The 25,863-nt window shown below is 40.9% G+C and overlaps 1 protein-coding gene across 1 annotated transcript in view; it reads right to left on the minus strand.

Moving 5' to 3' along the window:
* The window catches only part of PDE11A (phosphodiesterase 11A), a 358,008-nt gene that overhangs the window by 70,046 nt on the left and 262,099 nt on the right, over nucleotides 1-25,863 (minus strand). Inside the window, exons 11-13 of the mRNA XM_026492464.3 lie at nucleotides 17,907-18,053; nucleotides 17,548-17,655; nucleotides 2,230-2,339 (exon numbers count right to left, since the gene is read on the minus strand). Coding sequence (XP_026348249.2) covers nucleotides 2,230-2,339; nucleotides 17,548-17,655; nucleotides 17,907-18,053 — 365 coding nt within the window. The remainder of the gene's footprint in view (nucleotides 1-2,229; nucleotides 2,340-17,547; nucleotides 17,656-17,906; nucleotides 18,054-25,863) is intronic.

A 25,863-nucleotide genomic window follows, 5' to 3' on the forward strand; every position in this document is an offset into this window, starting at 1 on the left:
AGTCAGCTTTGTGAATTACAAAGATTATTCTGGAGTGTCAGGGAGGGGGAAGACCAGAGGAAGGAAGTTGGGCTGGTTATTGTAGAAATCCAGGACAGACTCGAAGAAGAAGCAGTTACAGTAAGAATGCAGAGATGTGGACTTTGAGGGGTGCTAAGAAAAAGATCTGGGTGCCTTGTGGATTTCTGCTGCTCCCATTCACTGGGATAGAAGAAAAGGGAGAGGGAAAGACTGATTCTGAGGAGGGTGGGGGACTCCCAAAAGGAAGAGTGTTCTCAGAAGGAGGGGGTGGCAAACTGTGCCTGAGGGCAAGAAGGGCCAAGAAAGAAGGACGGAAAGAGTGTCCATCACCTTTGGGAAAAGGGGCCATTGGCGGCCTCCCCTGGTAAGGTGGCATTGGACGCCATGTGGAAGGTGGGGGCTGAGGAAGTGAAGACAATGTACAGACAACTCTCCAAGAAGACTGACTGGAAAGGAAGGAAGAGAAAGAGAATGGAAGCTGGAGGGAGAAGTGGGGTTGAGGTGGGCTTCTTCAAGATGGGGGAGAATCATTCATATTAACAGGATGCTGAGCACAAGTAGGAAGGGGAAGGAGGCACAAAGCAGAGAGAGGAAGATTGATGGACTTGGGTCCCGCAGGAGGGGGCAAGGAAGGCACCCAAAGCTGAGGTGGAAGGATTAGCCTCAGAAAGGAGGCAGCACAGCCTTTGGCTGAGATAGGAGGAAAGGATGAAAGGTTGGGGCCAGACAGATAAGTTTCTACATGGCAGGGGAGGAAATTGAGGGAGTGCTCAATTGATGGCCTCAATTTTCTCGGTGAAGGAGGAGGCAAGGTGATCTGCTGAGTGGTGCGGGGGTGGTGGTAGACAAGAGGTGGTTTAGGAGGGAAAATAGTTTGGTACATATAACTTCTAAGAGCAATGGGGGATAGAGCTGGCTAGGGACACAGAAAGATCAGTGGGGAATACACAGCCGTCAGCTGAGTTGGGACAATATGTATCTGGTATGTCTCAGACTCTCGCAACTGTCACATTTTCTCTCAAAGCCTTTTAAAAGTCTAGGTAGAGGAGCAAGAAATTGAATTGTTTGATTGAAGTGGGGCTGAGTTTTTGCAGAATAGATGTCACAGAATGTTAAGAGGGTCAAGAAATCGTAGGATGTTGAGAAGAAAGGGTCGAAGTGATGGGCTATAATAGGATCCAAGATGCATAGAGAAGTGTATAAGATAAAAATTCATTTGCTCGATTAGGAGGAAATGCAAGGTACCAGGACTCCAATGCCTCAAATGGTAGATGTTTGGGGAACAAAGTGAGTGGTGTGCTGTTGACACACGATGGGCTGTTGACATTCAGATTGTGGAGGTAGAACTGTCTGGGGGCTTTGAAATCAGTCAGCTGACAGTGATCTTACTTCTTTGTTGAAGCCTTCCTTAACTTCTCCATCCACAGACTTTTTGCTCCAGAGTCTGTACTCAGATATCATTTTGTTTGCAAATGGAAAGTAAAAAGAACATTGAAACTGGACCCTCAATCTAAGTTGGGAGATTGGGGTTTCGGTCTTATTTCCAACACCCATACATTCTACTGCCTTGGCCACAGCGTGAGCCACCAAGCAATGGTTATCTTGACCAGTCCAACTTGCTTAGGGGCGGATTATTCTGTGTAAATTATGTGCTCACACGTCCTCGGTCCTGATGCAATCCTTTGTTTCCCACCTTTCTGTGGGAGGAGGGATGAGAGCAGCAGAGCCCGTATTCCTCACATCGCTTTACTTCACTGCAGTTTATACAATACCCACCATTAAAGAACATGCAAGAGATTCTATTGGGTGAAGAAAGATATTTTGCTTCATAAAATTTCCTAAGACCACTTTTATTTTAATAGTCTTAAAACCCAATTTTGAGAGTAGCAAGTCTAAGATGCTTATAATGTCATGAAGGCAAATATTCTGGGAGAAAAAAAAACAGGCCCTTTAAAATCTGAGCTTTGTTATCTGACTGAGGTCAACAGAGACAGACCAAATCAACAAGCATGACATGAAGGGCAAATTTGCAATTAAAAGAAGAATAGGGAATTATAAAGATGGATGAGCTGCATGACATGCACACCCAAGCCTGCATGGCCTTGGCCTCGGATGCCAGAAATTAATGCTTTACTCTTTAGCACTCGTCACCTTTGGCTCTGAACAGAAAGGCAAATGCATTAAAATAACAACAATTAGAACACTTACTTAGCTTGGAAGGCATTGTTGGTTCCCCTGTGGTCTAGGTCATGACACAGGCATCCCACAATCACTGCTAAAATTTCCACCTCGGTCAGAATCTCTTGAAACCCTGCGGTCTGGGAAGAAGGGAAAATGGCAACAGTCACTAGTCGGGGCAGGGAGGATGGATAAGGTTCGTTCGCCGAGCAACAATCAGCTCTGTTTTCATACTCAGATCATTTAAGGAAGTGATTGACTGCCACCTCCTTCGATGACAGTCAGTTGGGTGGTCAGTTGCACAGCCTAAGGCCCCCACAGTGATGAATTGGCTGGCTGTCATAGTGGCCCACCCTGGCATACCAGAACAAAGTTCAGACTATTTTGTTCCCTTTTTAGAGAGGAGGCTGCACTATCCTGATACAGTAACAGTTTGGCAGCAGCCCAGAGCAAAATGTGTTTTGTGATTCTACATTGCAATGATGAGCATCTAGTGGTACAAGGAGAAGAGAGGCCTGAGAATTGAGAAGTGAATGCTATATCCACCAGTGGCCACCCAAATGAAGGCAGCAAAAGAAAACACCTTTCATATATACATGGCATTATACATGTCAAATATACATGGTATATTAAAAGAAGCAACTTAGAGGTGCTCAAATTACTACATGATCATATTCGAGAAGTTATCTTGTGACTACCTTAATTCATATTAGCTTGGAGGAGAGATTTAATGTATACTGATAATAAGGCAGGGTACGTCTTGAAAACTAGGATTTGGCAGAGGATTGGGCAATGCAGATTGAGGACCAGGTGGAGTATTATTGCATGGAATCCTTTTTTTATTAGCCTCTGGTAGCAAGCTCACGGAATGCATAAACTGGGTGTGAGATCTTTGGGGAGCAGTGTGATGTAATTACAGAACCAAGGTTCGTTGGTTTCCACTGTCCTTCGGTTAGTTTAGAAGAGGAAGTGATCTAGCCAAGGAAACAGTCAAAAAAACTAAGAGGCAGCCCACGGAATGGGAGAAGATATTTGCAAATGATACTACAGATAAAAGACTGGTATCGAAGATCTACAAAGAACTTCTCAAACTCAATACACAAGAAACAAATAAACAAATCATAAAATGGGCAGAAGATGTGAATAGACACTTTTCCAATGAAGACATACCAATGGCTAACAGACACATGAAAAAATGTTCAAAATCATTAGCCATCAGGGAAATTCAAATCAAAACCACACTAAGATGCCACCTTACACCAGTTAGAATGGCAAAAATTGACAAGGTAAGAAACAACAATTGTTGGAGAGGATGTGGAGAAAGGGGATCCCTCCTACATTGTTGGTGGGAATGCAAGTTGGTACAGCCACTCTGAAAAACAGTGTGGAGGTCCCTTAAAAAGTTAAAAATTGAGCTACCTAATGATCCAGCCATTGCACTACTGGGTGTTTACCCCCAAAGATACAGACGTAGTGAAGAGAAGGGCCATATGCACCCCAATGTTCATAGCAGCATTGTCCACAATAACTAAATCATGGAAGGAGCCGAGATGCCCTTCAACAGATGACTGGATTAAGAAGATGTGGTCCATATATACAATGGAATATTACTCAGCCATCAGAAAGAACGATTTCTCAACATTTGCTGCAACATGGAAGGCACTGGAGGAGATAATGCTAAGTGAAATAAGTCAAGCAGAGAAAGACAATTATCATATGGTTTCTCTCATCTATGGAACATAAGAACTAGGAAGATCGGTAGGGGAAGAAAGGGATAAAGAAAGGGGGGGTAATCAGAAGGGGGAATGAAGCATGAGAGACTATGGACTCTGAGAAACAAACTTAGGGGTTCGGGGGGGTGGAGTAATGGGATAGGCTGGTGATGGGTAGTAAGGAGGGCACGTATTGCATGGTGCACTGGGTGTTATACGCAACTAATGAATCATCGAACTTTACATAAAAAAATTTAAAAAAAAAAAGAAGAGGAAGTGATCCTCTGGAAACACAAGTCTATGCATTTTCTTGACTCTAGGCCTTTATGTCTTCCGCCTTTTACTTAGTTAAGTCTCCCATTCATTACTTATTAAAATCTTTATCAGAGGGCAGGAGGAGGGGAAAGTGGGTTGAAATTGCTTCCTTTTTCCTATATGTTTTTTCCCCAAACCTTGGACCACTAGATCGTATCTGTAAGACACTTCTTTTAGAGCAATGAAAACTTGTTTTTTTTTAAATTATGTTTTTATTGCAGAAATAACTGAATAATAAGTTTCTGTGTTGACAATTTTATTTTTAAAATTTAAGTTGGGTCCCCTGCTACATTTAGAAATACACATAATTTCACTAGCACAGCAAATGGGAAAGTTAATAAATTGTCAGGGGTGGGGGGAATGAAATAGCCCATATCAAAGCTGTTTGTGCCCCTTCATTTTAAAATTTGGAGTTGGCTGCTCATTTTAAGTTAATTTTATTTTTCTTTAAGTATTACCTGAATTAACTATTCAAAAAATAAAAACAAAAATCAAATCATGGTAAGAGGCTTCGACTAAAAAACAGTAGTCTCTTATCCCTCCCCCTTTCTGATTCCCAAAGGCACCTAATCTTTCCCTAATTTGGTAGTTATTTCCTACCATATTTCTAGATAGTATGTCTGTATTATTAGCATTTGGTTATTCGTTAAGTACTTATATAGTCCTTCCTCTGTGCTGACACTGTCCTAAGAGCTCTACAACTGTTTAACTGACTTAATTCTCACCACAGCCCTGTGAGGTAGGAACCACTGTTATCCCCAGGTATAGATGAGGGAATTGAGGCACAGAGAAGCTAAGTAATGTGCCCAAGGACTCACAGCTAGTACATGGCAGAAGTGGGCAACCTTCCAGCATCCAGGTGCCAGAGTTTAACCCTTAAACACTGGTGTCTTGTGACAGGTGAGAATTCTCTTCCCTTCTTCTCTTCCCTCCCCTCTCACACTCACAATGCAATCCTGATCCGCACTCAGTAAGTGTTCAGACTGAGCCAACTAGTATCCAAGGTTTGTTTCCTTTCTGATGTAAATGTTTTTATTTCCTGGAGTTAAGATTCCTTAAACATCTAAGTCTTCTCACATCCTACACAGCTCTCCAAAGGGTCACAGCATTTCTTCGATGCCTTCTTGTCATGGGGACTCCCTGCTGTAGCCTGGTCCTGTTCTTTGGTCTAGATTCTCTGTGGGCTGCCAGCTTTCCTGTCCTGGGGTTGACCTCCAGGGTCCTGCATTTCCTCCCTCATTTCGCAGGAGCACATCTGCCAGTGATTTCATGAGAAAGGGTGTTCACTTTTCAATACTGGGGAGTGCATTAACTTTTGAAGCTTTGCATGATTGAAAATGTCTTTACTTCTCTATTCTGTTGTTAGCTTCCCCTACAATTCTAGGTTGCAACATTTCCACTCAGAATTTTGAAAGACTGCTCTATTGTTTTCTAACTTCTGAAGCTGTTTTTGAGAAGTATACCCAATTTTTATTCCTAACAAATTAGATGTTATTTGATTTTCTCTTCCTTAGAATCCTCTCTTCATCCCAGAGTTTTGGCAATTTCACAAAGATGTGCTTTGGTTTGGAACTTTTTTTCCCATCGTTTTGCTTGGTGAGGCTTTTTAACCTGGAGGCTCATTTTCCTCAGTACAATGTTTTTGTAATCTTATTATTTTAAAAAATAATTTCCTTTTCAGTATTTTTTGGGTCCTATTTGGATGGAACTCCAGTTGGTTGGACATTGGACTTCCTGTATTGATTTCTTCGTATTGACTTTTTCCTCTTACTTTCCAGGAGTAGTAATATATAAGCATTTTCTTATCTGTTGCTCCTTTTCTCATAGCATGCTATTCTCTCATGGATGCATTATTGTCTCATCTTTTTGAAGATAATAATTATAATTCCTCTGAAATTCTCTTCTGTTCCTTGATTGCCCATTTCTTCTGCGCTCCTTTTCTCTGTGTTTGCTGGCTTCCCTCAGACACCTGAATCCTTGAGTGTCTACTCATATAAAAGTAAAGCATTACAATGTTCACCACACACCAGCATGTGGGGGTGGTGTCTATAGATTTCTGGGCCTTACCACCTTGAACAGATGGCCAGCTGGTCTTTTGTTGGAGATCCCTAAATGTCAGTATCTAAACTCATTTTCTCTGGACTTGCCAATCTCTTGCTTGGAAATGGTATAAACATGGGTGTTGGCATTTTGAAAAAAGAGAACTGTATCTTCTTATCTTTGAGAATGTAGACTTTCACTTAATTCTCTCATTTTCAGGGTGTACCTCACCGTAACTTTTCTTTTGCTGGTGTCCTCAAGTCCTGGAGTTTAGTTTCTCCAGCAAATATGGTTTCCTGCATAGGTGAGGGGAAGAGTAGCCCTCTGACTACATGGAGAAGGGGTGAAGACTTGAGGACTCAGAGTTTTCAGCACCCCCTCACTCCACTTCACCCCATTTAAAAAAATTATCTCATGCTTCCAGTTCCTGAGCCTTGATAGGTTCTGGGGAGTTGTTTCTCACGTGCACCACTTCCTCTATCCCCTCAACTTGAAGTCACTTGGGTCAGATCTTCCTTTTCTCTTTTAAGCTATGAGCCATCCTCTCTCCATTTTCTGCCTTCATATATTATGGTTCCATAACATATGGAGTGTGTATCCATTTCTTGATCTTCTTGCTTTTTGGGGGCGATTTTGAAAGGAAGGAGTGTAAAGGTCTTTGTCATCTCTGTCATCTTGAAACTATAAGTCAGCTTTGTTGGGTTTGGATCTTGCTAATAATAAGTAAATCCTGAAAGCCTATCAAATATGAAATAATTATCCAGAATACTGTGGAAATCAGTGCTGTGAAAAACAATAGAACTGCACTAAAATTTACAGAGGGTCTGCCTGTGAAAATACTATTGATTAGAATAAGCTGATGAGGGGCGCCTGGGTGGCACAGCGGTTAAGCGTCTGCCTTCGTTCTGGGATCGAGCCCCACATCAGGCTCCTCTACTATGAGCCTGCTTCTTCTTCTCCCACTCCCCCTGCTTGTGTTCCCTCTCTCGCTGGCTGTCTCTATCTCTGTCGAATAAATAAATAAAATCTTTAAAAAAAAAAAAAAAGAATAAGCTGATGAATTAGAATAGTAAGAAGAGGGATAATGTTAAAGTAAGGTAATAAGACTAGAAATTTAATTAGAAGTTGAAACTGAATGCCTCTAATAGACTCACAATCAGAATCCTGAGTCATTTCAAGCCATCAGTTATCATCCATTATATAATATGATGGAATATATTTTACTATAATGTTCTATGCAGCCCGTCTTCTCCCCCCACCTCCCTTGCCCCTTCCTGGGAATCCACATCTAGGTCTTAAAACTATTTGGATCATGGATAATTTTGAGAATTTGATAAAAATCATGGTTCCTCTTCCCAGAAATTATTCTATAAGTTTATGGTGTTCAAAGACCATGGAGCCCACTTCTAGATCATCAGAATAAAGAATCCCTGAAGTATAGCACACTCACAGTCACACAGAACACATTTACCTCTCTCAACCGTGATACCCGAATTACTGAAGCGGTACCTATCTCTTGACTGTGATTTAAAGCTGCCTGGTAAATGGTTTCTGAGAATCATCAGGCTTGAAAAGTGTCCACCTGCCAGTAAGTGTCTGTTTGCCCCTCCCCCCCACATCCATCTTCCTTCGCACCCTCTCCATTTAGACCTACGCTTACCCACGTTGAGGAGAAAAAGTCAACTGCCTGCTGAGGACAATATACTTTCAAAAGAGAACACAGTGGCAGTGGAAAGTATATTGTAATGTGTTTATCCTATGCCTGACTCTATTTTATTCTTTTATTTTCAAAGACAATTATATCTTTTCTGTTCCTGACCCAATAATTATGGGTTTTATTGACCTTTACATTAATCTATTTTCTCACCTGTATTCCCTCACAGTCCATATAAAAAATGTAAAGCAGTGAATACAATATATCTAAGTAAAGAGATAGTCAAGGCATATAGACCCAGTTCTCACATCACCCTTTCCAGAAAAGCCTGGGACTACCCTCTGAGCAGGCTTCCAATGATGGTCCTTTTTTGGACTAAAACATATATGCTGGGATAATCCTACTCCCAGCCACCAGAGAGTATACTCACCGGAATTCAAAGAACCCAGACAATTAGATTGATTCACAGGGCACCCTAGGCTACCCAGTAATTTCCTATCATCTGGTCAACATAAAATTTAAACCAGCTAGGATATACTACCATTTCCAAGCTGACCCCTTACAATAGTAGTGAATGGAGGAAATCGTGGATTGTTGCTTTGTGGCTCTGTAGAATCCAAAAAGGTCTAAAAAACAAGAGCCATAATATCATCACAATATAGATGGTGCTATAGAGGCTTCATTCACTTAACAAATGTTATTAAGTGCTTATTATATATCAAGCAACTGGTATTGTGGATAATGATTTCATATCTGAGAAAAGGCTTGGGATAATACTAACAATAGTTAACACTTCTATAGCGCTTAGCATATGCCTGGCACTGTTCTAAATACTTCAAATCCATTAACTCATTTAATCCTTACAAGAACCTTCTAAGGGAGATACTGTTCATTGATTCATTGAGCAAATATTTATGAAGCATTTACACTGTTCCAGCCACCAGAAAGAGTGCACTGAGGAACACAGGCACGATCCCTGCCCCTTGTCACACGTTCAGTTTGGACTTGCCGTGTGCCAGCCCGAGCAGAGCCATGAAGGTCCATTTTCTAGTGAGAAACCATCACGGCACTGGCTGTGCTTTGTAGGAAAGAGTAATGTTGGAAGAGGTCAGCCACCCCTGTTCTGTTTCTGGAGTTGGTAGATTATGCACTGCAAGCCCCTTGCCGTGTATTCGGCTCTGGCATGGGAAGCTGAGAGTGATGCCAGAAAGTCTGCCTTCGCATTAGTTTTTGCACCTTGGTGTCGGAGGTACTCAGTGATGAGGGATTTCCTGAGTTCTTCCTGTTGATTTCAAGATCTAGCAGGTGCAGACTAAGAGGGAGGGAATCCAATGATGTACTAGGAATTCCTAATGATCGCAGAAATTCCAAACTGAAGGTTCTTGGCTCCAAATGTTCCTCCAAGGATCCTGACAGCCAGGCACTAGAGCAGAGCCCTCAGTGGATTGGCTAAAGTTGAGGGAGAACATGACTAGATTTTGTAGAGACTTTCTTCTCCCCTTCATCTTTCTCTCTTTTCTGGGTAAGAAGAGCTCAGACCATTCCAAGGTGTTTAGAAGAACATGGTTTCTCAAGGAAGTGCCCCTCTAGAAGAATCTGCACACCACGTCCCTTATCTGTGTCACATCTCAGTTGACCTATAGATGACTTCAACTTCGAAGTGATGTGAGCTTGGGGCCGAAATGCAGCATTCAGAGAAGCATTTAATTTCTGGTTTTCTTAATTTCTGGTGTGGAGAGTGTTGCATGGTTACTCTCTGGGGCCTTTGTTTGATATGTTATTAAAATCAAATTTACTTTAGCCAAAGGGCACTCTTTGAGGGTTTCATTGTAAATGCCACATAAAAGATGCTCATGTCTATCTGTGAAACCTAGATCTGTGAGCAAGAACCAAAGGTTCTATGAGAAGGGTGCCTTCAGTCCCCCTCCCGATTGAGCACATCGCCCAGTGTGGGTGCATCAGAGTGGTGAGAGTTGCTAAGGTACGTGTTTGGCCTCCATGGGAGTGAACAGCAAGCCCAGCATGTTTCTCTTTGGGACTCTGTTTTGTTGGCTTCAAGATGGAATGGCTACCTCTCAACATACAAATCCAAGGAGCAGGCTGACCGGGCATCAACCTATTCAATTGCTCCAAAGCAATGAGTTTAGATATAGGACTTTCTCGAGCTTTAAGATGGAAGCAGATTTCAATGGCTTACCAAGAGTGCTTATGACTACATTTATACTACTTGATGCCATATCCTATCTTCTTAAAATAGGTTCCTATCTCTGCCAACCAGGGCTGATTTGTGATGAAAACTCAATGGGGAAGAGAACAGGGATTCACAGCCACAATCCCCTACTGGGGAAAAAACCCTACTGCACAAACCAGATCATCCAGATTTAATGGTCATACCCCTTAGGAATTTACAGTAATCTTCATCTGCCAGTATTTGGGTGTGCTGAGCTGAAAAAAGGGCACTTTAGCCCCATTTCTGAGGTCCAGAGACCAGAACATTTCCAGCTGTTAGGGGACCACCGTCCAGCACTATGTTTACACGTCCCCTTCACCAAAGCATGTAATGTAACACAAACCACTTATAGTTTGTCTAATTATCCATAGGACTAGAGGTAGTTTTGATCAAACTTGCTTCTCTTTCTCCTCCAGATGAATGCAGCCAAATACTGATTTAAATCTATAATGACCCTTTCCTTACCAAGCTAAGAGTTGGGAAAATCCTACAGTCTACATTGAAATACTCTCTGCTACAACCAGAAGCCTCTAAAGGCACTTGTCGTCAAACAGTAAAACCTAAGTCATATTTTGGATATACTGTGACTCTCAACCTCAAGTAATGTTGCAACTGTTTGCCCATGTAAGTCTGAGAAAGGTGAGGGAGCAAAACTCAGTGATCTGTCTGGTGTAATTGCATATAGTGAATGAATGTTTGATGCATGAAAAAAAATGGGTGGATTTTAGTAAATTTTATGGAGTTACTTTTTAACCACTTCCAAGACTTAATTTTTAACCTACCTATTATCATAATCTAAAAAATTATTCATTTTGGAAAGTTAAAAGCATACAAAAAGTAGAATACTATAATGAACCCCCACGTATTCATTATCCAACTTCAACAGAATCTGTGGTTTGCTGGTCCTGTTTCATCTGTCTGTTCACATGCGTTGCTTTGTTTGCTCCTGTGCTAGAGTCTTTCAAAGCAAACCTCCAGCATCTGTCAACACTCTTTATTTCATTCCCAAGATGTCCTGGTGCAGTCAAACAAAAACTGGTCAAATATCTCTGCCCTCATACTTTGATAAAATGTGTAAAAAGATATACAAATGGCATAAGGAAAATTTCAGAGTGGGTATCTTAATAAGACTTGGAAAAAACAAAGCTTCTACTTCAATTTAGATAATACAAGAACTACATATCTGCATGCATGCAGCACACGTTGTAATTTAAAAAGAAACAAGAGAAAGCATATTCGACTCTTAAGGACTTAGCTTTGAACACTAAAAATATATGTGCTTTGTGATATTTTGAGGGCAGAGATTTTTGTTCATGTTAAGAAAGGTAGTTTATATTTTGTGATAAATTACTAGTGAACTGAATATAATACAGCATGTGGTTTGTGAACACAGAAAATGAGGCAGAGCCCTTGGTGGACATGAATTGTGCAGAGACAGACCTCTCCAAGTACGAGAAGCCAGGGTGATCAATTTCAAGACTATGAGGGCTCTTCAAAGCTTACCCAAATTTTTATTAGCCATCATTGAGCCAAAATTAAACACCGGACTCATGAAGAATTAAAACTTTTTAAAGCTCCCAACTTGACAGCTTGAAGTGCCAGTTTCCAGCCCCACGGAAGTGCATCACTAAGTTATAAACCGAGGAGAATGGAGGCTGTGATAAATGACCCTGGCTTTGCTGCCGGGTCTCCCTGACCTGGAGGACTCGGCTGGTGTCATAAAACACAAAGCGACAGATTGAGCAGTTTACCAACACCGTAAAAATCTCAAGAATAAATTCCCTTTAATCAAAAATCCTATATTGGAACAAGGCAGACTGAGCCCTGAAACCACATTCATTTCCTCACAGGTCTGTGTCCATGAGCGGGAGGTTATACGCGCCCCGAAATGCCGGACGTGATTATGTTCATACACTTTTACAATTTACATGTCCTAAGAAAAATACCCAGCTCTGCCTGACGGTGCGGGAGAATTTATTTTCACTAGGAAGGGAATGACCCATAACTCATGAATGGCAGCGCTTAAAGTGAGTTATGGAGGTTACTCTCCTGTGTGAGGAAATGGATTGGATTATCCTTCTGCCCAATTGTATGTTTGGTTATTAGCACACCGGGTTCTTAATTATGTGCGGCTTTGCCTTTTTCCTTTTATAAAATAAATGTGGATAAAGGGAATGTCAACTAGAAGCATGGAGTGCCTAATTGGGGCTCTCAGAGGTGGCCAGAGAGAAGAAAAATGGAAACCTTCTTAAATGATGAAAAGGCAGGACTCTTAAATGTAATTTAAGCACAGTATTTAAATTGATTAGTGCCCAGTGCTGATATTCTGCAAATACGCTGAAAATCACTCCTTTCCTAAATTGAAAACTTGCCATCTTTAAAGTTACACTGGAAGTCAAGACATACCTACATGAAGATTAAAGAACTGGCTTTTCTAACATGCAGATTTTATCGCATTGTTATGATGATGCTGCCATTTATTTTCAAGTAAATATAGTAGTTACTAATGACATGAAAAGGAAGTACAATGTGAAAATGATGTTTGATGATTATAAACATGATTATTATTTGTTACTATTACAGTCAGTTACAGAACAAAACATGTAGATCTCTCTGGACCTCCCAATGTGACAATCTACAAAAAAAAAAATTGGATTTTTGTTGAGATTAGGATTCTGGTTACTTAGTGAAAATATTTTATTCAAAAATTTAATTGGTTCTAAAAAAATTTTAATTGGCTCTGTCCTTCTTGGGAGGCCAGGGGGTGGGGGGAGGAGGAGTTGGGGGGGAGAGAGAGTGGGGGAGAGTTCCAATTGTGCTTCTCAGATCTCCTTCCAGAATAAATTTCCTATCTCAAAAATCAAGGACTTCTCTGAAAACGGCAAACAGCAGACAGCGCATTATCCTCAAGCTGGTGAATAGGATGGATTTTTCTCCCTAAACGTCCCTTCTGCTCTCTAGTTTGAATTACCAATAAAATGACTTGGCTTATCTCTGAAAATAACCTTGTTGACAACACAAATATGGACTTAAACACACTACCTCCACATTTAAGATTTAAGAAGCCCCCAGTAAATGTCAGGGGGTGTCAATGTGTTTGCTCTGATACTTGGTTATTATTAGTGTTTAACTGCAATCCCCCACGGGCGCCATGCCGCCAGCACCACCATAAATTTTAATGTGATCATGTGCTCTTCTCTTTTCATATCCAGTGAATTCTGCAGGATCATAATATTCTATATGAACCCTAGCTGAACCTTAGTGTGATATGAAGAAAAAACAAGATTTCTAGCAGTGATAGTTGTTCATCGTTTTATAGTTTTTTAAAAAACTGGACACTAGGCAACATGAATAATATTACCCTCAACTAAATCCACTCATTCAAATGAATCTCTTTTGAGCCCTCCAGGATGCAGGGCATGGCCCAAGGTGCTAATGAGTACGTTTATGGGATAGTAAAGAACACTGACTATTAAGGAAACCTTCCCCCCACCCCCGGGGAATCTGTCAGAACTCATACATCATTTATAAAACCGAAAAATGTCTCTGCAACCTTGGCGTCACCGCATACCTTTTATTCCACGGAATACAAACAAAAGCACGGTCGTTTTCTCTATCTGGTCTGCATTGTGAATAGAAGAGATGTGTTTCTCATTGTTCATTATGTATGTGCTTAATGGAATATTTATTCCACAAGCTTCCATAAATAGAATTTGTATAGTTATTCTTGATCTGCAGGTTTTTATTCCTTGTTGTGGCCCCCAATAGTAACCGGCACTATGTGCTGTATTTATCCAAGGAATTAAAAATATTTGGTAAATTCTAACTACCTAAATATCTCTTTGGAAGCGAAGAATAATGTTGAAGCTTTCATTTCAAAATTGGGAACGTCAGGCCAGAGGCATGGAATAAATTAGTAAGTCATTAGCAGGGTTCCCTGTGAACTAAATTTCCACAGTTTTGTATCAAATTGCTTATTCTTCAAAGCAGTTCATTCTTTTTCCTTGTAAAGGAACAAAACCTATTTGTTACCTAGACATGAGGTTGAATACTTTTGCAAAACATAATTCTGAGTCAGTAAGTTCATTTTTCATGTTCAAAATGATTTTAGGGTTAAAGGTTTGGAAGCTGGTATGTAGATTTACTATTTGCTTGTCCTGTTGTACATGGTGTCATAATTTGCTCGGCAAAGACACACAACCATGCATCTTCCCACTCTCAGACAATGGGCTTAGAAAAATACATACACGCACATATGTAAGGTCACATGGCAAGTGTTGGATTATTCCTGCTAACAGCTCTGTGGGCAAAGCAGTCAGAATATAGACCTGATAGGAGGGGCTTTTTTTGGACACACTGGCTTTGTTGGTGCCTCTTTTAATAAAAGAGTGTGGGTGTGTGTGCCTCATTATCTTCTGTCCTAGAAGAAAAGAAGTACTTTCAGGGAAGGTTGGTTAACGTTTTTCTTTCCTGGCAACTGGCTGGGAAACTTTGCCTTGGAGCGCCATCTAGAGGAAAACTCAACATATGTGTGCCATGCTTTCTGTCTTTGTGACTCAGGCAGAATGAATCCAGTGGTGGTTGGTGTATGGTAATTTTTTTTTTTAATACATTAAGAGAAAATTTTGTTTCTCACTCAATACATGGAAATGGAATATGAGATAACTAGAATGGAAATATAGTCATTAATGAGAACAGAACAGTGAAAGCCCCTACTAGTCTTCAGGAGTATCTGAAGCATTAATGCCCATTCATGGAAATGAGTAGGTTATAATTTTGCCATAAGCTGAGGTCATATTCCAGAAATTAGAACTGAGGAGTAAATTAAATTCATTTTTTTCTTCACTGATCAAATAATCTTTTTTCATCTCTGTAATTATTTTCTTAGCTAAAAAATTTTTATTAATCAGGTTGCCCATGGTCAAGTTGAAAGACTGCTTGTGTTAGGGACAAAAGTTGACATTTTCAACCTATTGTAACCCTTAGTCAAGTTCAGCAAAATTTAACGGGCAGGAAATAATATCTTTTCCAGATGTGGCTTCTCAATTCAATGTGAGGGAGAAAAAATAACATTCACCAGTGTATTCTTTTCAAAGCCAGGGTGGGAAATTTAACAAAGAATTCTCCCCTTTCTGAGCTAGCATTAATACAAAAACAAAACCCAAACCTCCTCACACAGGGCTACTCTTCAAGGTTGCTGAGCAGACTTGCAAAAATAACTATACCCTTGAAATATTCTGGCAGGATGAATACCCCTGTTGTAATAACAGAGTCTGAGAGTTCTGCTTTCTTCTAGTTCCTGAAAAGGAGCAAGATTGTCTATATTTTGGAAACATATACTAAAGAAAACTGGGTATGTATTTCCTTTTACTCTTAAGTGTCCTCCCTGACCCCACTGCTCTTGCTAACTTCCCCCACCCCGACTATTTTAAAGCTTGTCATAGAAGTCTGTTTCTGTCTTTGACATCTCTAACTTATAATAGCAAGGCCATTCCTTTTTCCCTTCGTTGAACAAGACTCCTGCTGACTTATTTTTGGCAATTCACCATAAATCCATAGGTTCTCCAAAATAACAGATTAACACTTTCTTTATTGAATGTCTCCTGTGAGCCAGACACATAAACTCTGCACACAGAAAATGATTCCTTGCCTACTGAGATCTGATATGGAAAAGCAAAATGAAAGTGTTTTTTTTAAATTTTATTTTACTTTAAGCAACATTGTTTGTTCCTTAAGTGGTTAAGGATCCAAAACAGAAGTCCTCCAGTGTAAAAGTGAAGACATTTTGGTCCCATCTCCTTATGCTGTATGCACACTGGAGTTCAAGTTAATCTAACACACATCTGTTGAAAACCTACCAAGCGTATGAGGGCATGCAAAGTGCTCGTAAGGCCCTCAGTAAATAAATGTTGGGCAAGCAAGTGAATGTTGTTGAAAGAGTAAGAAATGATCTCTTTAGCCTCAAGCTGCTGACTCTATAGCAAAATGAGGGCTCTGTGACGTAAGATACACAGCAGGAAGAAAGACAGGTTGTACTAGACACAGCACACAGACAGAAGTAATTACTGATTCTTGGGGAGAAAGGGGAAGACTTTGTGGAAAAACTGGCATAGATCAGTGCCTTCAAGGATGAGTACAATTTTAATAGGAGAGAATGGGACGGAGATTTCATAAGGAAGGAGCAGAGCAGTATTTGTTCATTTGGCCAAAGGAAAATGTGTATCATTTGGAGTTCCTTATTTTGGGTTTAAATTTTAGTGTGGGTACAAAGATGTGAGGTACTTAGATTTATGTTCTTTTTTTTTTTAAAGATTTTTATTTATTTATTCGACAGAGATAGAGATAGCCAGTGAGAGAGGGAACACAAGCAGGGGGAGTGGGAGAGGAAGAAGCAGGCTCATAGCAGAGAAGCCTGATGTGGGGCTCGACCCCACAACGCCGGGATCACGCCCTGAGCCGAAGGCAGACGCTTAACCGCTGTGCCACCCAGGTGCCCCTAGATTTATGTTCTAATAATCTAAAACTTGTGTTCTCTTCTATTTTGTATGGTAAATATGTTTATACACACAAACATATGTACGTATATGTACATCTACATACATATGTGTATGTGTATAAAACCAAGAGGCCAGAGAAGCCAATATATTTAAGCCAGAAAACATTTTACTTGATTACAGTTTAACAGTATAAGTGGAAATAAGGCCAAAACAAGCCTTATTTCTTGCCAGTAAATGGAGATGAATAAGAGATTTGGTTTTAATCTTTGCCACAAACATTTGCTTTTAGTTTAAGTTCCAAGGCTTACCCTCTGGCCAGTGGCTCTAACCATCTCCGAAAACCAGACTACCACCTTCCCTGGGTGACAGACCTTAGAACAGAGATTTTAAGCCTCGTGTGCCCCTGCGCCCTAACAGCATTTGCTCTACTATTTCCTTCCCGTGACCACCGTGGGCATCTCACAGATAAGCGTTCTCTCAGGATTTTCACATTCCCGTGGGTAATGTTTCCACACGCCCCGGCTGTGACTTTCCACCAGCCGAGAGAGTTTTATCCAGCGATCCCTTTGTTCTGTTACTCGTGCCCATATCCTGTACAAAAAGATTCCTTTGAAAATCTAAGCATTTCTTTTGTAAAAAGAACCAGTTTCCCAAGATAAAACATTGAAAAGAGGCTCAAGCAATCATGCCAAGACTACACCTGCTTCAAGGTGTCAGCGAATTTGCTGCTTTCAAGCCCAGAAGTTGTTGTGAAATATATACTCCCATAACCAGGGCAGGTAAGTTCCAGTGTAAAATAAATCACGTGGCAATTTGTCAGAGAAATGGAAATGCGAAGGAGAAGGCCTCTAGGTCCATACAAATGACAGATGACGTTCCACCGCCACCGAACACACTTACTGTTAGCATCGCAAACATCAGTTGGCACACATTGAAGGCATGCCTCCAGTTGTGGTACAGAACCATTCGATAATTTTTCCTCACTGTCAACAGCCACCTACACAGTGTCTGAAATGGGAAGGGAGAGGTTGTATCAGGTGGTTGGATGTGTCTCCAGTGGGCTGTTATCAAAACAATGCCTTACGTCTGAGTTATCTCCACCACCCAAAGTCCTTCCACAAACCTCCCAGGGTTCTCACGGTAATCCCATGAGCGTGCAGGCTGAGTAGTATCATTTGCATTTGGGAAACCTTAAGTTGCATTTGGGAAACCTGGCTACCATGTTGTCCCGGACAGATCACCCTGTCAGAATATCTTACCTCATAGTCAATTTTAAATTTCTGCACCATCCCCAGCTCCATGAACATCCGGAGAGCAGCTGTGATCATGGCGTCAACGTCAAGAGAAAAGTCATCAAAGTGTATGTCATCGATGGCAAGTTCTGACACCAAAGGGACGTTGGCTGCCTACAAAACAGAAGACACAAGTCAAGCCAAGTTCACCAGCTTTTCCAAACCCCTCATCAGGCTCTCCTTTCCTGCTTATCAGACGTGCCACATAAATCAGACCTGACCTGCACTTACACTCTGATACAGCTAAACTCTGAGCTGGAAATGTCTTTTGTTTCCGAACTGCAAATGCCCCAAGCAAATGAAGAGGGTGGGAGGGAGGAAGGGAAGCTAATCTGAAGAAAAAATATACACACTGGATTTAGTCTGCAGAATTTAGAATACAAAGCTGTCTAGTTTACTGAAACTGCAGTCATACAATATATTCTGATGCATATTACGGAGCACTAAACGCAAGAAACATCTGGGCAGCCAGCAGCTGTGAATTTTAATTGCTGCTCTTCAGAGGAGGACGTGGGAATACACCCCTTTGCCTTGTTTTTTGTATCCTTATTTCCTTGTTTCTTGTACCCTCATATCCTGTAGCTCCGCACATGCACTTTGTTACACGTGTGGTCTATATATTCAGAAAGATGGCAGGCGTCAGACAGAGCATCTCTGGCACAAAAAGTCTTCTTAATAGAATAGAGGTGTTTGGAGGATCAGCACCAGCATATGTTTCACCGAAAGACTAAATTTACAATACCGTTTCGTTTCATTCTATATAAACATCACAACGTAATTACAATATTGGTCATACATATTCAGGGTTTTCAAAACACTCAAGCGAGGCGGCTGTCCATCAGTTGCCCCGCACAAGCTTAAAAGGAAGAAAAAATATCTTTGGGAATCATTTTCATGCTGATTTCATTGGGTTCACCATATCTTTTGGGCCACTCTTCGTAAGGGAATAATTTCTACCTTTTCAGGTTATCGGGGACATTCTGGATTCATTTTTCTAGTCTATTCACTGGGTATAAATTACTCAAGGAGTCATCGTCACCCTGGGACTATTTCAGGTGAGCAATGAAATCCAACTCTGGATACTCTAAGCATTCTAGAAACCATATAATCAATCCTTCCTTCCCAACTCCACGCTCCTCCATAAGAGTTTACATCTCAAGGCTAAAATCCAAACATTGTTTATTCCCCCCAACACAGAAGAATAATGAACCAATACATAAATACAGTACAGTACTAACTATATGCACACTGTTGTACAATAGGTATCTGGAACTTTTTCACCTTGTGTGGTTGAAACTCTGTACCCAATGGACACCTCCCCATTCTCCTCTCCCTTCTCTCCTCCAGCCCCTGGCAACCACCATTCTCCTTTCTGTTTCTATGAGTTTGACTACTTTAGATACCTCATATAAGTGGAATCATGTAGCATTTGTCTCTTTGTGATTGGCTTATTTCACTTAGCATAATGTCTTCAAGGATCATTCATGTTGTACCATATGACAGGATTGCCTTCTTTTTAAAGGCTGGATAATATCCCATTGCATGTGTATGCAGTTGACCCTTGAACAACATGGGTTTGAGCTGCATGGGTCTATTTACATGCAGCTTTTTTTCAATAAAGACAGCACAGTACTGTAAATGTATTTTCTCTTTCTTACGATTTTCTTAACGTTTTATGTTCTCTAGCTTACTTTATTGTAAGAATACAGTACCTAATACAAACAATATACAAAATATGTTAAACATAAACATAACTGTTTATGTTATCGGTAAGGTTTCTGGTCAATGATAGGCTATTAGTAGTTACGTTTTTGGGGAGTCAAAAGTTTTACGTAGATTTTTGACTGCATGGGGGTTGGTGCCCCTAACCCTCATGTTGTTCATGGTTTATTCTCTGTCTTCATCAGCTTATCTGTTGAGCAATCATTTCCATATATTAGAGGTTTTAGAGTGTTAGATGTTTTCCTCAGCTGTAGGGTCATCTTTGATTCTTAGCTTCTGTTTACAAGTCAGGCTCTATAGCTCCAGTGAAAGCTTCTGCCGCCTCCTGTGGAGGGGGAATTCTAACTGACCTGTTTCCTTGGGAAAGCCACCAATGTGGGTTTCTTTAGGGCTTTGCTCTTTAGCTACTCCGATCCCCAGAGAAGAATCTTGCGGGTGGAGCCTGGCTGGGTAGGGGGCTGGGGGAGGAGTCTCAGCACCGGTTTTCTAGCTCTTCATTCAGCTCTGTTTGCAGCCTGTATGCCTACCCTAAAGCTCTGTGCTGGTGTCTCCCTAACCCGAAGAGCAGCTGTGATATACTCTTAAGCTACACACGGGTCCCAGTGTTTATGAAATGGAGGCGTGAGACGAAGCATCCAGAGACAGCACTGTTTCTTCAATTCCCCATTTTCCTGTACATAGTCCCAGCTTCATCCCCACTTCCAAAGGTACTTAATTAGTCCCCTATCTGGGAGGGGCTCTGTGGTATAAATTTGTTTGCTTCCCATCTTTTCCCATTGCTGGCTTATTTTGCTTTTCTTTGGTTTGCTAAATTACTTAATATTTATCAGTTTCCTAGCTTTCAATATTTTGTTATTGTTAAGTCCTCTCCTAATTTCTTTGTTTTTGAGAATTTATACCTTAAAAAAATTTTCTTCATGGGTTTTTAGTGGGGACTGAGGAAGGAACAAAAGAAAATGAGTCAGTTTACTCTACCACCATTATCCAAAAATCATTGAAATTATGTTTATTAAATGATGCCTTAAACGATCAATCAGCTTGGAGAACTCAGAAGTAAGTTGGCTTTTGGTTTTTAGTCCCTTTGTTTCTACGTGCCTGGGCCTGGCCACAACTGTGCACACTCCTTTCTTCTATTTGATACTCCTGTGTGTTCAGCTGTGTCAATCCTGACCTCGCCTTTTAAGCTGTAACAATCTTAGAGGCGGATGCCATGTTTCTTCCCCTTACGGAAACTCCAGAACGACTCTCTACTTCCACCACACGTTTCAAGGGCTTTCTATGTACATAGAAGATCTGTGTTCACGGCAGTTTGTTCACGTTCAAACCCAAATACAACTGGAAAACCACTTCCCAAGAGGGCAGGAGCCCCGTCCCAAAAGACAAGAGTGATTCTGCTCTCAGGAGAAGAGTCTGGTCCTGAGTTGGCAGAGGAAGTCCAGCCCCCTCCCAGCTGGTTGCCGAGGAGCTTATATGGCAGTGGAGGCCGTGCTGCTCTTCAGGTGGCCCCTGTCTTGTGGATTATTAATAGTGTGGTCTCTGATGCCATTATAAATCCTCTACCCTTCAAAGGCACTAAATTCACTTAATTATCTTAAAAATTAAAGAATATAGGCATTTTTTCATTATGAAATGTTAATGGAAAGGAAATAAGAACATTAGGTTGAAAAATGTAGGGTGACCTCTGGTTCACCAAGACCCATACTTATTGACCTTGTCTTTTTTCCCCTAATAGGTTGATTGATCCAGAGTTAAATCATACCAGAATATAGATCACCCTGAGCCCTGTCGTAAACCGTTGCTGGCACTTGTAGATGCACAGGAAGTCCCCAGCCTTTCAGAAATGGCCAGTTTCAGCTATTGTGAGAAGTATAGATAGTTTTCATCCACACTACTGGGTTCAAGAGCAGTTTCGGGAGGAAATCATGAAGAATTAAGAGTAGTATGTGTCCTGAGGAGTTGTGCATGGAGATCTTATCTGCAAAAGATTTGGGAAGAGCCTTCTGTTGCCAGATTTCCTTGTTATAGAAACACAATCTCTGCATATCTTCTGATAAGTAGAGAATGGGACCACATCTTCCAAACCTATAATTACTCTAGACATAGGATATTAACAAAACAAATCAAAGTCAATTTCTCCAAGTGTCAGTCTTCAACTTTTAAATATTTATAAGGCACCATATCCCTAAATCAAAGAGGAGTGCTACAATCCAAAATAACTACTGAATTAATAGCCAGGAAATAACATTTGGATAAAAGAACCATTTACTTTACTGCAGCAATAAATGAAAACACAGAATTATGAGTCCTGGAGCTAATTTGAATAATGTTCAAGAAGTGGGACTCTAGCTGGCTGGGAGTACCTGATATCCTTTGACCATTCCTCTTCTTTGTTTGGGTCTTAATAGTTAAGTGGTTATCAAAGGGAGTCATAAAACTGCCTCCTCTAAAATTGAAAAGGTAGCTTTACAAAGAGGCCATAAAATGTTAAAATACAATCCTGGATCCCCTGACACATGAATATTACATTTTGTGATGTTCAGAAAATGGGAAGAAACAACAAAGTGGGTGGTGGTCCAGGCCAAGCATTTCAAAGGCAAAATGACTTGTTGCCAATCCATTCCACTCAGTCACTGACCCTTTTGGACAAGAATAGAAGTTGGGGGCTTTAAGATCCTGGGATTAATGAAGACAGGAGAATGGGCTGTGGGGATGTGGAAGGGACTCTGAAGTTCTTTATTTTGCCACACTTTTATAGCTCTTACCACACGCCAGGCACTGTTCTAGCACCTTATGCATATTATTAACTCATTTGCTCCTCACGAGGACCTGAAGACGTAGGGAATATTTTTAACCCCGTGTTACAGAGTAGGCAACTGGAATAGATGCTAGGCAATCTGTTCAAATTTGCACAGTGGTGACTGGCAGAGGCAGATTTGAACCTGGGGCCTCTGGTTCTAGAGACTGGTTCCTAACCACTACACTACCTCTAGAAATGGGCTGATGCCAAGCCAAGGGGTCTCCCATCCCTGTTTTATGCAAGCTAACTTGGGTGCACCAGGGGTGGTGATTAGGATTTAGCTCCAGATAATTAGGGATCCATTTTTCATGATGAGCAGCCTGGAACCATTTGAGAGGACAATGTTTTGGTCTTATATGAATTCATCTGGGAAATCTCTAAGTTCACAACTGCCTCTAGAACAGCCCCAGTCATTAGCATTTTGATTAGAGGGAACACAGAATCAGCTCAATACTCCCAAGACCATCCTGAAAAAGATAACTTCTCTTCTGAGGGAGCAGAAGCAGACTGTAGGCCAATTACATTAGCTTCCGACGGGAAAGCAGAGCACGCATGGGGCTGATGTTACCCTTGGCCAAGCAAGGTAACTTGTAGAGTAAGGGAAGCTGCAAACAGGTGAGATGCTGGGTGGAGCGCAGGAACATGAGGGATCCTTCTGCTAGACAGGAGCCTTTTGTCAGAAACCTGGGAAGGTGTCTCTGGACAGTTGGGACACAGTTGAGAAATGCTTAAAACATACGCATGAACTCAGGTTTTAGAGGGACTAAGTACTAGAAGTACTTAGTAGTTTAGATAGTATATAGTCACATTTCCAGTGGCAAAGGATGACATTTTGATGAATTTCTTTCTTTTTTTTTTTTAAAGATTTTATTTATTTATTCGACAGAGATAGAGACAGCCAGCGAGAGAGGAACACAAGCAGGGGGAGTGGGAGAGGAAGAAGCAGGCTCATAGCGGAGGAGCCTGATGTGGGGCTCGATCCCATAATGCCAGGATCACACCCTGAGCCGAAGGCAGACGCTGAACCGCTGTGCCACCCAGGCGCCCCACATTTTGATGAATTTCTGCTCTTGCTCAGAAAAAGAGGAAACGATTTCTTATTAATCGCAGTACAATGTTGCTTTCTTAAATCAACTTTCAAACAGGAAAGTTGGGATATTTGGGAGCCCGCAACATGTGAAACATGTGGGGAAAGATACAGAATTCAAAGGAGAGAGCGCAACAAAGCTCGTCAGAGAGCCGCTCTGCTGACAGAGAAGGTGCTGGCCGCCCAGCACATTTGTAGGCAGCCTCCATCTTGCTTGTCTACAAACCACCACCAGAAGCCACGAAGAGCTGTGAGGCCAGCTGGTGGCCTATGTGGCAGTCATGGAAGATCTGAGTCGTGTTCCTGGGGCCAGACATACAATAAGGAGATGATCAAACACTGCAGCTCACGGGCTCAATTTATATGTGGAAACAGTAAAATTTAGAACATAAGAGAGAATATAAATTCTAAGAATGGTCAAGAAATATTTTTAAGAGAAGAATTATAAGGCCCTATCTTATCTCAGGTTAAAATATAAACATAGTATATTTTAACATGTTTACATGTTAAAACTTAGACTTTATGCCTTTAACTCAGCCTACACCATTTTTGTCATGTAACTCCCTCTTCGAATACCTCTAAGTGTTCAACGTGGCCTGCTGAAGAAAGTAAAATTCTTTAGCTCGACATTCAAGGCTCTTTGTAAACATTGCCCATCCAGCGTTACCATCTTCTAGTCGGAAGCATCAGACTGGGCATTTCATTTTCCTTATTCTCATCTCTCCCTCTGTTTCAGATTATTCTACTCCCTGCCCCTTCCCCCCGCCATTGGGTTTGACTTCTTCCTTACTCTGTGCCAGTTGAAATTCAAATGCCATCTTCTTTACAAGTTCATTTCCATTCATTCATTCCTATTTCATCCTACAGTGATGTTTTCCTTCTCTGCAGTTATAGAAATCACTGTAATATTTATAGTCTCTTTCTACTCTAGGGTTTTCAAGTCTACCCATTAGAGCAGGAAGTAGGTCCCTGAATCAGGTATGCAGATTGGTTTGAATGTGATTATTTGTGATTGGGGGGGAAGGATCCATAGCTCTCTTCCGACTCCTCTAGTTTAACATGGTTCTGAAGCTTGACAAACTCACCAGCTGATCCTTCTGTACATGTTGAAGGCTGTTTCCTCCAGAATCTTGGTATACATGAATACTTAAGCTTCACCTAAACCGTGGCAAAGCTTCCCATTACACAGCTAACCAAGTCAAAGGGCATTTTATGTATTTGTCTTTTTTAAGTGCATAAAAGCAAGGAAGATTTGTAGTCAATACCCACTATATTGAAAAAGAGAGCAAAGTTTAAAGAAATATGAACTCCTGGGTACAGTATGTCCCCTTTCTCAGTAACCTTAAATTATTCTCAATTGTTGCTTAATTCACTTTGGTTTTCTAGGCTTGAGTACACCTATTACTTTGAATCTCTTAATAGGAGAATGGAACTTCTATTATCTCTTGACATTCAGAAATTTCACCGGAAGTTAAAAATCTTATGGCCTTTCTTTTATTTCTGTTTGAGCTGTTCTAGTTAAACAATCTCAACTCTACCTGTGTCCCATTGATCTCAGGAACTGCCTTTGTTATCTTTCATGCAAAAGCATAAGCCTCGGGAGGCATGATTTCCACAGATTTTTCTTGTCATGGTGAGAACGAAAAGTAAAAGAAATTCAGAGTGACTGTTCCCTTTGGAAACAGAGAAACTTTCTTTGATGTGATGTCTTTTTAACACTGGCTCTTTCATATTTCTAATGTGCCCTTCTTATTTATGTTTATCAATGAAACAGTCTCCACAGCAGCACTGAAAATTTAAATACTGCGTTTCAACAGAAACTGGTCATTTTTAAAAGAGATTTTATTTTTTCTAGTATATAACATTTAAGATAAAATTAAAAGCAATTCGATATAAGTTCTTTTTAAAAAAGGTATCAAGTGTTTCTTCTTAAACATATGCAGATATCCCAGGTCAGTTGACTCAATATTTGTTTATATACTTCCATGTTTTCTGTAGTCTCTTTATGAAAGATTGTTTAAGAGTACAAGATTAATCCATCTTGCATTGAGTACGTTACAGTGGTCATAAAGGCAGTGGGTGAGGTGAAAGAGAATTAGCACTAAGAGATGATGATGTGTTGAATCTTAAATTTAAAATCAGGCCTGGGGCGCCTGGGTGGCACAGCGGTTAAGCGTCTGCCTTTGGCTCAGGGCGTGATCCTGGCGTTCTGGGATCGAGCCCCACATCAGGCTCCTCTGCTATGAGCCTGCTTCTTCCTCTCCCACTCCCCCTGCTTGTGTTCCCTCTCTCGCTGGCTGTCTCTATCTCTGTTGAAT

Source organism: Ursus arctos, unplaced genomic scaffold, assembly GCF_023065955.2.
Source record: "Ursus arctos isolate Adak ecotype North America unplaced genomic scaffold, UrsArc2.0 scaffold_1, whole genome shotgun sequence".
NCBI classification, from domain to species: Eukaryota; Metazoa; Chordata; class Mammalia; order Carnivora; family Ursidae; genus Ursus; species Ursus arctos.